Below are 14,142 nucleotides of genomic sequence, written 5' to 3'. Positions count from 1 at the left end.
AGGGAACTATCGGATCTACTGGCCTTTTTCTTAGGTTGGATGGCTTCTTCCTCAGAGTGGCTTCTTCTAACTCTTGACTGCTGCTCCTGCTGCTAAGTCACTTCAGTCCTGTCTGACTCTGTGCAACCCCGTAGACAGCAGCCCACCAGGCTCCAGGATTGTAAATACTTGCAGAGGTAATGATGCCAAGGGTATCCATCCCCACGTAGTATACAGCCCTATCCTCGTCATCAGTTCAGTTCAGTCGCTCAGTCATGTCTGACACTTTGCAACCCCATGGACTGCAGCACACCAGGCTTCCCTGTCCATCACCAACTCCCAGAGCTTCCTCAAACTCATGTCCCATCGAGTCAGTGATGCCATCCAACTACCTCATCCTCTGTTGTCCCCTTCTCCTCCTGCCCTCAATCGTTCCCAGCATCAGGGTCTTTTCCAATGAGTTGGATCTTTGCATCAGATGGCCAAAGTACTGGAGTTTCAGCTTCAACATCGGTCCTTCCAATGAACACCCAGGACTGATTGATTTCCTTTAGGATGGACTGGTTGGATCTCCTTGCAGTCCAAGGGACTCTCAAGAGTCTTCTCCAACACCACACTTCAAAAGCATCAATTCTTCTGCGCTCAGCTTTCTTTATAATCCAACTCTCATATCCATACAAGACTACTGGAAAAACAATAGCTTTGACTAGATGGACCTGTGATGGCAAAGTAATGTCTCTGTCTTTTAATATGCTGTCTAGGTTGGTCATAGCTCTTCTTCCAAGGAGCACACGTCTTTTAATTTCAAGGCTGCAGTCACCAACTGCATTGATTTTGGAGCCCCCAAAAATAAAGTCTCTCACTGTTTCCATTGTTTCCCCATCTATTTGCCATGAAGTGATGGGACCAGATGCCATGATCTTCGTTTTCTGAATGTTGAATTTTAAGCCAACTTTGTCACTCTCCTCTTTCACTTTCATCAACAGGGTCTTTTGTTCCTCTTTCCTTTCTGCCATAAGGGTGGTGTCATCTGCATATCTGAGATTATTGATATTTCTCCTGGCAATCTTGATTCCAGCTTGTGCTTCATCCAGCCCAGCATTTCGCATGATGTACTCTGCATATAAGTTAAATAAGCAGGGTGACAATATACAGCCTTGACGTACTCCCTTCCCAATTTGGAATCAGTCTGTTTTTCCATATCCGGTTCTAACTGTTGCTTCTTGACCTGCATCCTCTGTCATCTTATGAACTAAAGCCCACCGTTCATCTTCTCCAGAGAATAAACTTCCCATATTCCACCAGATAGCAAAGGGCAGTCTCTGGCTGTGTAAAGCTGAGGAAAGGATCTGGGGATATAGCTGTAATCCTTCTATTCAAATCTCTCTTCAGTCATCAGAAGGACCCAGAACCTCCATTTCCTAAGTCTCTGGTTTCTGAGGTGTGACCAGGCTACATTCTTCTGCCCTCCCCACTGCTTCCCCAAATACTAGAAGGATGGGTCTCAGCCTCACTCAGTTTGCTCTGTCAGTTACCATTCATTCACCCTCTTTCCATCTTCCAAATCTTTGTGGGTGTTTCTTCCCTGCCAGCCCAGCATTTCTCATGATGTACTCTGCATAGAAGTTAAATAAGCAGGGTGACAATATACAGCTTTGATGTACTCCTTTTCCTATTTCGAACCACTCTGTTGTTCCATATCCAGTTCTAACTGTTGCTTCCTGACCTGCATACAGATTTCTCAACAGGAATGTTAGGTGGTCTGGTGTACCCATCTCTTTCAGAATTTTCCACAGTTTATTGTGATCCACACAGTCAAAGGCTTTGGCATAGTCAACAAAGCAGAAACAGATGTTTTTCTGGAACTCTCTTGCTTTTTGAAGCACAAGCTGGAATCCAGATTGCCAGAAGAAATATCAATAATCTCAGATATGAGATGATACCACCCTTATGGCAGAGAGTGAAGAAGAATTAAAGAGCCTCTTGATGAAAGTGAAAGAGGAGAGTGAAAACGTTGGCTTAAAGCTCAACATTCAGAAAACTAAGATCACAGCATCTGGTCTCATCACTTCATGGGAAATAGATGGGGAAACAGTGAGAAACTTTATTTTTTGGGGCTTCCAAATCACTGCAGAGGTGACTGCAGCTATGAAATTAAAAAGTGCTTACTCCTTGGACTTCCCTGGTGGCTCAGATGGTAAAGCATCTGCCTACAATGCCAGAGACTCGGGTTCAAACCCTGGGTCGGGAAGATACCCTGGAGAAGGCAATGGCAACCCACTCCTACACTCTTGCCTGGAAAATCCCATAGACGGAAGAACCTGGTAGGCCCCAGTTCATGGGGTCGCAAAGAGTCAGACACAACTGAGTGACTTCACTTTCACTTCACTACTCCTTGGAAGGAAAGTTATGACCAACCTAGACAGCATATTAAAAAGCAGAGACATTACTTTGCCAACAAAGGTCCATCCAGTCAAGGCTATGGTTTTTCCAGTGGTCATGTATGGATGTGAGAGTTGGACTGTAAAGAAAGCTGAGTGCAGAAGAATTGATGCTTTTGAAGTGTGGTGTTGGAGAAGACTCTTGAGAGTCCCTTGGACTGCAAGGAGATCCAACCAGTCCATCCTAAAGGAGATCAGTCCTGGGCGTTCATTGGAAGGACTGATATTGAAGCTGAAACTCCAATACTTTGGCCACCTGATGTGAAGAGCTGACTCATTTGAAAAGACCCTGATACTGGGAAAGATTGAGGGCAGGAGGAGAAGGGGATGACAGAGGATGAGAGGGCTGGATGGCATTACGAACTCAATGGACATGAGTTTGGGTGAACTCCGGGAGTTGGTGATGGTCAGGGAGGCCTGGCGTGCTGCCGTCCATGGGGTCACAAAGAGTCAGACACGACTAAGCGACTGAACTGAACTTCCCTGCCATGAGAGCCTAACCTGTTTTTGTCCGTCATAGGCTGCCATGCACTCTAGTCTTTGACTATATCTAAGTAAACTTTCTTGAGGCACCGGATCTAAGTGGTATATTCAAGCCACCATGCTACACTAAAGAGCACTGCAGAGCTCTACATTCCTCCCTGGTGAGCCATGTTTTCATCTGCATCCCCAATTCTGCTCCTGATGTTCCCCTACTTACTTGTCTTTATCTGTCTCCTCTCTATAATTTTCCAATCCTTCATGGACCTTCAAGATTAAGGTCGCATATCATCTCCAGTGGGAAGCCTGCCTAGGTCTTCCCTGTACATATTGTGCATGTCTCTGGCCTGACACACCCACGTAGACCACAGTGTGCTGGACTGATCTACTTGTACAGCTGTCTCCGTCCCTAGACAAGAAGTAAGCAGGCAAGGACCATCTTATCCAAAGCCCTGCCTCCAGTGTGGGGAAAACCATCTGGCACATAATAGGTGCTCGCTGATACTGTTCAACTGACGCATTTCCACTAAGCTCCATGTTAGAAGCATCTTCATTCTCAAAGGAGTACAAAAAATACGGCTGTGTTTATTTGCCAAGGTCCAAATAAGAAAGGCTAATCAGAGAGCACCAGGAAATGAAAACAGCCAGATGTTTTTCAGAGCAAAAGTCCAGGAACACAAAATAGCTTGCAACAGGGGTGATGTATGTTCTCCTAGTGATTCGAAATGAAGATATGCTTATTAGGCAGAGAGAGAGATTTAACAGGTTTCTCAGCTAATGCTGCAATTTTAAATCCATTTAAGATAATTTTCTTTATCTTGAATCTATTTTTCTCAGTAACCAGGATACTTAACTGATTTGTACAAAATCCATTTGAAAAAGAAATAATCTAGTCTAAGCAAGGGCACACTCTAAATGAAAAAAGAGAGATACCACAAATCTAACAGAAGATGAAGCATCTGTTTAAGAAGCCAAGGAGGACTACTGACTAGAAAATGGGATTATTTCCCCCAGCATCGTGATTTTCCCACCAATCTCTCTTCTCTCTTTCCCAAGGAGAAAACAAGCAATTCTTAAATCTGAGAGAACAGAACAAAGACCTCTCATAAACCAACCAAGAGGCAAAAAAACTGTTTCAAAGGTAAGAATCTCACACAAAAATTACACGTTGAAACAATCATAGGATGTACTTTCTCACCTACCAGCTAGGAAAAGCAGTATTGACATGCTAGTTTGGGAAGGGTCAGGTAAAATTCTAATAGCAGCAGAAACTGCTATAAAGTTTCTGGAGGAAAACATCTCTCTGTGTATCCAAAAGTATTTCCACAATGTGATCTAAGGATTATACCATTAGAAGTGTGGATTAAGAAAGCAAATGTCTGGACTTCCCTGATGGCGCAGTGGGTAAGAGTCCATCTGCCAATGCAGGCGACACAGGTTCCATCCCTGGTCCGGGAAAACCCCACGTGTTGCCCAGCAACTAAGCCCATGTGTCACAACTACTGAAGCCCAGGAGCCGAGAGCCCTTGCTCCACAACAAGAGAAGCCACCAGAATGAGAAGCCTGAGTACCGCAGTGAAGAGCAGGCCCGCTGGCTGCAACCAGAGAAAGTCCAAGAGCAGTAATGGAGACCCAGCACAGCCAAAAACAAATAAATAAAATGAAATTTTTTTAAATGAAAATAAATATCAAATCAACGTACATAAAGACTTGAGAGGGGAGATATTCCTCGGTGTTATTTACAATAAAGAAAATTAGAAAAAAACCTTAATTTACAACAATAGAAACAATGATCATAACTAATAACACCAGAAAATGCTTGTGAAATAATGTTGCATGAAAAAAGGATACAAGAAATATAATCTGCATAGAAAAACAGGCTCAAGGACAAGATGCTAAGATTTTACCAGTCACTGCCTCTAGGTCATGAGGTCATGGTTTTTTTTTTCACTGAAAAACTTTTTGGATTATGTTTCTGTACTATTTGTATTAAAATTTAAAAAATTTACTTATCTTTATTTTCATAATCAATAGCACTATTTACTGATTTTGTTTGCATGTATATGCACTTAGTCGTGGCCGACTCTTTGTGACTCCATGGACTTTAGCCCGCCAGGCTCCTCTGTCCATAGCATTTCCAGGTAAGATACTGGACGGGGTTGCCATTTCTTTCTCCAAGGGATTTTCCCAACCCAGAGATGGTACCTACATCTCCTGCATTGGCAGGCAGATTCATTACCGCTGAGCCACCTGGGAAGCCTCTTTTATTCATTACGGAGGAGACTCATGAGATAAAAGCTTCTCCACTAGTTACAAACAGCAGGAGATAATGTCATAGACACGCATTTACACTATAAAGCCAACTCCTCTGAGCGACCGAATCAGAACTTACTTGGTGGGACGATAATCCGGAATGGAACGATCCAGTGAAATTTTTTCACTGAGGTAGGAATTGTAGCCATATTTCTCATGGGGTCCCTTGGCTTTCTCTTCTTCAGCAGGGGAAAGGGTGGCAGGAAGGCCTCCTTTGCCCCGCCCACCATAACCTTCAATGAGCCCAAGGGATTTGGATAAACCTAGAAAAAGAGAGAGGGGAAAAAAAGAATTAGTTGAAAACCACCATACCAGGATATGTTATTCAGGCTAAAATACAGCTTAAGTGGAAATTTTAACATTACCCGTCACAGAAAAGATTATGTCATCAACTTATCAATATTGGGAATACGCCCTGAGCACATTTAAACTGAGAGGAAGGGGACTTCCCTGGTGACCACGGGTCAAGACTTCACCGTCCATTGCAGGGGACGAGGGTTTGATCCCTGGTCATGGACCTAAGATCCCATGTGCCTTGGGGCAAAAAAAAAAAAAAACACCAAAAAACAGAACCAATACTGTAAAAATTGAATAGACTAAAAAACAATTAAAAATTAGATTAAGAGGAAGGTCAAAGCATGACAAAGGTCCGTATAGACAAAGCTATGGTTTTTCCAGTAGTCATGTACGGATATGAGAGCTGGACCATAAAGAAGACTGAAAACCAAAGCATCAACACTTTCGAACTGTGATGGTGGAGAAGACTCCTGGACAGCAAGGAGCTCAAACCAGTCAATCCTAAAGGAAATCAACCCTGAATATTCACTGAAAGGACAGATGCTGAAGGTAAAGCTCCGATACTTGGGCCACCTGATGCAAAGAGCTGACTCATTGGAAAGATTGAGGGCAGGAGAAGAAGGGGGTAAGAGAGGATGAGAAGGTTGGATGACATCACTGACTCAATGGACATGAGTTTGAGCAAGCTCCAGGAGATACTGAAGGAGAGGGAAGCCTGGTGTGCTATAGTTCATGGGGTTGCAAAGAGTCTGACATGACTGAGCAACTGAACAACACCACCAAAGGAACTCTGAGGTGTGGGGTTAAGGCTGGTCACGCTCAGGAAGAACCTCTCCGTCTTTTGGGGAGCTAGGGTGGATCGGGTACCAGGATGGGGTCTATAAAAGGGAGAGACTGCCAAAAGCAGGCACATGTGGACCAAAAATGGGCAGAACAGGGCCTGTCATCCTGCCCAACCTCCTCTCTTCATGAGCAATTACCACAAGGCTAGATACTCCAGGAGATGCCCGGTAACAATGCAGAATAAGAACAGCCAGTAATAAGGAACTGCCAGACAGCAGGTGTTTTTGCTTCATTTGAACAGAGAATAATATACTGATTGATTTTATCATGAGTTTAAAGTGTGTAACCGTCTGACACCATTCTATACCTAATGGTTTTATTTAAATCTCATCTAAATGGCAAAAGGAAATACAAAAGTGTTTGAGAATAAATCACAGAGAAGAAAAGCCCATAAGGGTGATAACCGTGCCAAGCAGAGTAGGAGGCCTCTGTAACAAGCTTCACTGAGCAATTGCAGGTTCCGGGGATGGTGGCAGCTTTATACCGATTGTTCCATTTATACGATAAACAGCTTGATGGGTAATTTTTAAATCCTACAGTTACGGGAGGTTTTATTTCTTGGCTTGAAAACTTTTGTTGTGAAGGGCTCTTATTCTCTTTCACTGTTTCAAATGTTCAAGCTACTCTGTCCACCCTTAGGTGTGCTCACATGCACGTGCGCGCGCGCGCACACACACACACACACACACACACACACACACACTTTGTCCACAAAAGTCCCACTGCTGCCACTGGTAGGAAGACCATGGACCAGAGATGTCAACCGCATCCTCAGCTTTCATGATGGGCAGCCCACAGAGCCTAGGAGGATGCTGACCTTCCAGGAAAGCATTCCCAAGCCACTTAAAGACCAGTAAGTCTGCTCTGGTCACATGACGGCTCACCACCCCATAATGGAAAGACCTGTAGTCTCTTTCTCACTCCTCTGAAACTGCAAATTTATTTTCTGTGAAACAAAATCAAAAAGCAAAGCTTAAGCAGGCACCTCGGGGTTGATCTCAAGTGAACATCATTTTTCTACCTAAGAATCCTTTCCACTGTCCACTGTGTTCCTCAGGAACCCTGACATCTTTTCTGCCTGTCACCATCCAAACAGATGAACCATCAACTGAGAACTGGATTACTCCAACACTTTCTGCTTCCTGGTCTTTAACCTCTCATTCCACATCATTGTGCACCAACCATTCCAATAACATCACCTTTGCTGTGCTCCAAAATCTACAAAAACTCTTCAAATGTCAAGGACAGACACCTGTGTTGGATTTTTAAATCACCCATGAAAGGACATTGCTAGTGGGAATGTAAAATGGTGCACTTACTTTGTAAAACAGTTTGGAAGTTCTTCAAAATGCGAAGTATAGTTGTACCATATGACCCAGCAATTCCATTTTTAGGTATATACCCAAGAAAAATGGAAAGATATGCCCACACAAAAACTTGTACACAAGTGTTCAGAGAAGCATTATTCATACTAGCTAAGTGTCTATCACCTGACAAATGAATAAAACAAAATGTGGTATATTCAGACAATGTGATAATATTTAGCAATAAAAATGAAATACAGATCTTCCTCAATTTACAAAAGAGTTACCTCCTGATAAATCTACCATAAATTGAAAATATCCTAGGTCAAAAATGCATTTAAAACATCTAACCTACTGAACATCATAGCTCAGCTTACCTACCTTAAATGTGGTCAGAACTCTTACACGAGCCTTGTTGCGTTAGCTGCTCAGTCATGTCCGACTCTTTGCGGCCCCATGGACTATACCCCACCGGGCTCCTCTGTCCATGGAATTCTCCAGGCAACAATACTGGAGTGGGTTGCCATGCCCTCCTCCACGGGATCATCCCAACCCAGGGATCAAATCCACTTCTCTTATGTCTACAGCAATGGCAGACAGACAGGTTCTTTACCACTAAATTCACCTGGGAAGCCCAATATATATGATGTATAGAATATGACATAATTTTAAAAGATGAAAAAGAGACGATACTCTGTGGGTTTTTCTTCTTGTTTCGTGCACTTTCACTCACTCATCCTGGGTTTCCCTTTCCTTGCCCAATATCTGCCACCTTTTCTTAAAAGCCACAACCTCAGTCCTCTGTGGATTTCTGGCCAGCATGGAACCCAAGGGTCAAGGAGGGAGGCTGGCCAATGGGACAGAATTGGCCTCCAACATAACTCAACAGCTTTCATGGAAAAAATCAGGTTCTTCTCCTTATTTCATCTGTGGACTCGTTTTTCTCTCTTTGGCTATACAGTATCTCTTTTGTCCAATCTAAATAGATATCTTCCATTCCCCAGTCATTAAATGCCACCTCAAAAGATACAATGTATTTCAGCTGTGTTTGCCCAGCACCCTCCCATAGGCAGCCTTTCCAATGCAGGCAGAGGAGCCAGGGAGGGAATTTATTACAAAAGGGCATAGGAATTAAGACTAGGAATGCAGGCTAATCCTACCAAGGACACTTAGGGAATGAAACCTCCCAGTGAGACTTTTTTTCCCCTTTCTGAGGCATTATTTCTTCCATTATGAAAGGCTCCCACGTAGCAGTCTCAAAAAAAGATCATTCTCCAGAGTGCAATGTGACAACTACAAATTATATATTTTGTGGTCCATGTGCTCCCATTTTCCCCCCAATTGAATCTGCCAGAAAGGTTCAACAAAGCGGCAAAAATGTTCACTGGCATTTTAATGTGCTTACTTAGCAGGCCCCGGAAATGGTTGGCAACAACAAATACAAGTTCAAGTTCATCAACAAGACTCAGGTTGGTCTTTACTTAGCTGGGAAGAGATGCCACCAGGGCAAGTTGGGATGACTCCATGCACCCAAGGAACTTTCTTTTCTGAAAGTGCCTTGTGCTTTTTGGCCAGAAGCAACTGTAGCCACAGCAGATGGATGTGACCTTGTAGGCACAGAAGCCGCAATTGACAAAAAGAAGAAAGAGGGAAACGAGGGAAGAGAATGGGGTGGCTTCTTGGGACCAGATTAGAGAGGACTTGGCATTGCCTTCTTGTCCCTTAGGTGCTGCCTCCTGAGTTACTGTAGCCGAAGACTGCATAGCCAAGGGACGGTATTGGCAAGAAGTTGAAGGTGAGGAAGAAAGAAGAACAAATTGAGGTCACCCATCCCCTAGCACCTTTACTGAATATTCTTCGTGTTTCTCTCCACCCTGTTTCTCTGCTTCATGCCCTAGAAGATAAGACCTATATAGACAGTATCAAGGGTTCCCTTACACTTCTGGCTTTGGGTTGGGCTTAACCACCAGGAGCTACCTTGAGAAGACTGATGGTCGAGAAGAGAGAGAGGTTGGGGTGTTTGGCCCCCAGTTCCATCCCAACCAGATGTGGTTTGGTGGAGACTGCGCTCTTCTGTGGCACAGTCGTGTGCAGACAGGCATCTCTGACGGTTAGCCTAGGGCTAGAGCCAATCCCATGTTCTGTTAACCATGCTCTCTTCTGGACCCTTCAGGCGCTGGCATGGCAACTGCTTCCTCTTCTGTTGCTAGCCCTGGAGTCGTACACCATGACTGGCCATGCTTTGCTGATTTCCCTTAACTCTCCCCAAATCTTTGTAAATGTTTTGCTAAAATCTCTTCAGCCAGCCCCTTCTGGGTGTGCCACTTGTTTCTGGCTGGGATATTGACAGATAGAGCACCTTACTCACACCCACAGAAGACTTCTCCCGTGGTACCACAACTAGATACTCTCTTTAAGGGCAGGCATGTGGTCACCCTAGTGCCTGACCTGTAGAAAGTTCTTAAGAGGGACTTTCCTCGTGGTCCAGTGGCTAAGATTCTGTGCTTCCAATACAGGGGGCCTGGGCTCAGTTCCTGGTTAGGGAACTAGATCCCACATGCTGCAACTATAGTTTGAATGCAACAATTAAGAACAACACAACAAAAAGTCCAAAAAAAACAAAAAAACCCCAAATGGTTGAGCATATGGATGAGTAGAAATGAGATCTGGAGACTGAAATTGGAGCCATCTATTATAAAGTGATGTCAGAAAGAAAATTAAATACACAGAAAAAAAAGACATCTACTAGGAGAAGAGAAGAGGGATTAAGACTACATATTATAGTACATTTATATTCATAAAGAAAAAGAGAGTTCACACTGATGAATGTCACAGGGAAATCAAGCCTGGAAAAGGCCATTTGGTTTGGCAGAGAAAAGGGCCCTGGTGACCTTGGCGATGGCCATGCCAGTGACATAAGAACTTCCAGGGCAGCATTTTGTTTTCTGGCTGTAACCAACCAGAATCTAAAATGTAAAGAATTCTATTTGTAGAAGCAACAAATATTACAATGCACTTAGAACTTTAAACAATAGGAGGAAAACTATGAAATTTCATTAAATGGATGAAATAAAACACACATGAACAGCAGAGAGAGAGATGTATTTTTACTTAGAAGATGGAATGTTACAAAGATGCCATTACTTCTTTTTATTATATGGATCTAATGTAATTCCAAATAGAATCTTTTTCTGAAACAGAACAAAAGGTTCTAAAATTAACCGAGAAGAACACAGAGCTGATAACACTGGGCCATTTTGTTTAAAAAGAAAAATGAAAGGGGGGTGCCCTATCCAATATTAAGTTAAGAAATCAAGCAATAATAATTCAAGTGATGTGGTGACTAGGAGGAAATATTACATAGAGGCAGAGAGGTAAGGCTCTAAACTGTCTCTCTCTCTCTCAAATAGCCATCCAATTTTCCAAACATTAATAAAAATAACCTCCACTTTTGGAATTTTAGAAATTCCTTTCTAGTGCAATCAACACCAAATTTCTGCAGGATACTTCATGTGGATGAGGGAGCGGCTTCATCCATCTCACACGGAGCCCAGAAATCCCGAGGTGCCCTGGCTTGGTAATTTGATAACCCTCCAGCAAGAGTAAATCACTCTGCTCACTTCTGTCTTCGATTGGCCCAAGCTGCAAAGGCTCCATAGTGGCAGCGAAAAGTAAAGAACCCAGGTTGTAAATCCACTCCCAGCTGCCTCCCCACCTCCCTCCACATAACCAAGGCCATCATTTTCTCCAGGCTTACAGTTTAAACTGTAACCAGCATTATTCTTTCAGAAATCAGGACTCACAACAGACACACAAACTCCAGGACAGAGATGAAAACACAATGCAATCTGGTGCCTTGTCAACTCATAAAGCTCCTCTTCATCCTGGCAGCGGCAGCCTAGTGTCAGGGAAACCACACACACACACACACAGCCAAAGAGCCTAGCACGTTGCGTGGCCTTCTTCCAGTGGGCAAGCATGTGTTCTGGGGTCTTGACAGAGGCCCTAATGCCTCCTGAAGGTCACAGAGTCCCAGGGAGATTTCACATGACGCTAAAGCATTTGAAAAACTGATAAAACATACAGACAGATCAGGACGTTGCAGCCATAAGCCATAGTAGTAAGCAATAATTCCAGATTTATTCTTGGGATTCCATGTACTCTTGGGAGAGTGAGGGGACCACTCGTGGCTCGAGGAAGCCAACGTGACCACAGAGACAGACGGGATACTTGATAAATGTATGCAGATTAAAGTATTAAATTTATTATTTAATTATTGAAAAGCACTAATAACTAAGATAATGTATACACATGTGTGCATGTGTAATGAAATATTACTTGGTCATAAAAAGAAATGCCACTTGCAGTAACATGGATGAACTCAGAGATTATACTCAGTGACGTTAAATGGAGAGAGACAAATACATGTTATCACTCATATGTGGCATCTGAAAAACTGGTACAATGAATTTATTTACAAAACAGAAATAGAGTCCTAGATGTAGAAAATAAACTTATGGTTACCAAGCAGGAAGATGCAGGGAGGAATAAACTGGGAGATTGGGATTGACATATTGTGAAAGTCGCTCGGTCATGTCCAACTTTTTGTGACCCCATAGACTATACAGTTCATGGAATTCTCCACTCCAGAATACTGGAGTGGGTAACTGTTCCCTTCTCCAGGGGATCTGCTCAAGCCAGGGATCAAACCCAGGTCTCCCTCATTGCAGGCAAATTCTGCCCAGCTGAGCCACCATACACACTTCTATATATAAAACAGGTAATTAATAACGACCTACTGTATGGCACCTGGAACTCTACTCAATACTTGTCATTACCTATATGGAAAAGGAATCTAAGAAACAGTGGATACAGGTACATTATAACTGATTCACTTTACCGAATACCTGAAACTAATTACATCATTGTAAATCAAATACATTGCAATGAAAATTAATTTTTAAAAGGACAGTGAGATAATGAAACAAGAAATGACAGGCAGATCAATGGAACAGAAAAGCTTATCTAGAAATACTGACAAAAGAGAGTGCAAGCACCATTTTTGTATACAACTGTTAGTTTTACAGACAAATTTTCATTAGACACAAAGCATTATACTAAGCACTTTAATTATTATATATATGTACTATTAATGTTAAACATACATGCTAACTATATAAATGTCTGCTATATCTATCTATCTAACTATAATATTTCAAATTCATTTCTCAAATTACCCCTGGTGCTAGTTTTCACCTATCTTTGGTTTATTTTTTGTTTGTCTGTGGCGGTTTTTTCTTTAAGATTTTTTTGATGTAAATAATTTTTAAAGTTTTTATTGAATTTGCCATAACACTGCTTCTGTTCTCTGCCTTGGTATTTTGGCTACAAGGCACGTGGGTTCTGTGCCTTGGTATTTTGGCTACGAGGCATGTGGGTCCCAGCTCCCAACCAGGGATCGAACTCACAGCCTGACACTGGAAGGAGAAATCTAACCACTGAATCACCAGTGCACTTCCTCCCTTATCTTGGGACTCTGTTCCTTCCCTGCATCCCTTTCGTCACCAACCAGATTCAAAGGCATGTCATCTCTTCCTTGAGTTACTGCAGTCAACACATAACCCCGTGTCTTGCAAAGTGAGCTTTCTAACATACACAACTGACCACTGCTTGCTTAAAATTCATTAGTGCATTCCTGCTGCCTATGGGGGGAAAATTCCAAAAATTCTCATGTAATATACAAAGTCACTCACTAGCTGATTCCCTGCCCAGCCTCAGATTCCACTTCCTTCTCTGCTGCTTCCTTTTAGCTGTCCCACCCTCTTCTGAGGCTTCTACACAGCCACTGCCCCTCAGTGCCTGTGGCAGTCACCCTCGTTATTCTATACAACCCTGCAAACCCTTGCAGAGAACTACCCAGCCCAGAAAATCAGATGCCGCTCCTTGGTAAGAAATCTCAACCACACTCTTACTCCCGTCCTGTTACAGGTGTCCTCGGCTATTCACTTACAAGGACACAGGCTTCCTGTGAACAGGAAGACATCGCTGTGTCTTACAGATAGCCTGGCACATACATGAACCTCATGTATGCTGTACACATGAATGAATGGACAGATAAGCAAAAAGCAAGTGAATAAATGAGTAAGTGCAGGATAAGCTGGGCTGCCCAAATACATGACCAGGTTCTAGTGTTGATACAGAAATCTCCTGGAGACATGTCAGAAATGGGTAAACACTGCTTCATGGACTCATGTCAAATCATTATTGATTCCCCAGTTCATATACTAGTATGATGATCTTGACATCTGTTGACATCTGCATTATTATGCTGATTTTGACATTTTCTGTCCTGTATGCTCAGAGCTTCCCAGACATGATGTCCAAAGGTTATGTTAGTCTTAATATCTTCAGTGAAGGCTTAGGAGTTCAGTTACACCAGTTGCTTCCTGATGGAAGAGAACTGAATAAATCATCCTCTAAGACAA

At 42.9% G+C, this 14,142-nt stretch overlaps 1 protein-coding gene across 1 annotated transcript in view; it reads right to left on the bottom strand.

Annotated features, from left to right (window-relative positions):
• The window catches only part of GALNT17 (polypeptide N-acetylgalactosaminyltransferase 17), a 432,156-nt gene that overhangs the window by 255,041 nt on the left and 162,973 nt on the right, over positions 1-14,142 (bottom strand). Inside the window, exon 2 of the mRNA XM_027526765.1 lies at positions 5,293-5,476. Within this exon, the coding sequence (XP_027382566.1) occupies positions 5,293-5,476 (184 nt within the window). The remainder of the gene's footprint in view (positions 1-5,292; positions 5,477-14,142) is intronic.

This window comes from Bos indicus x Bos taurus, chromosome 25, assembly GCF_003369695.1.
Source record: "Bos indicus x Bos taurus breed Angus x Brahman F1 hybrid chromosome 25, Bos_hybrid_MaternalHap_v2.0, whole genome shotgun sequence".
NCBI lineage: Eukaryota > Metazoa > Chordata > Mammalia > Artiodactyla > Bovidae > Bos > Bos indicus x Bos taurus.
The sequence above is the reverse complement of the archived record's forward strand: the minus strand, read 5'-3'. Positions and strand labels throughout refer to the sequence as shown.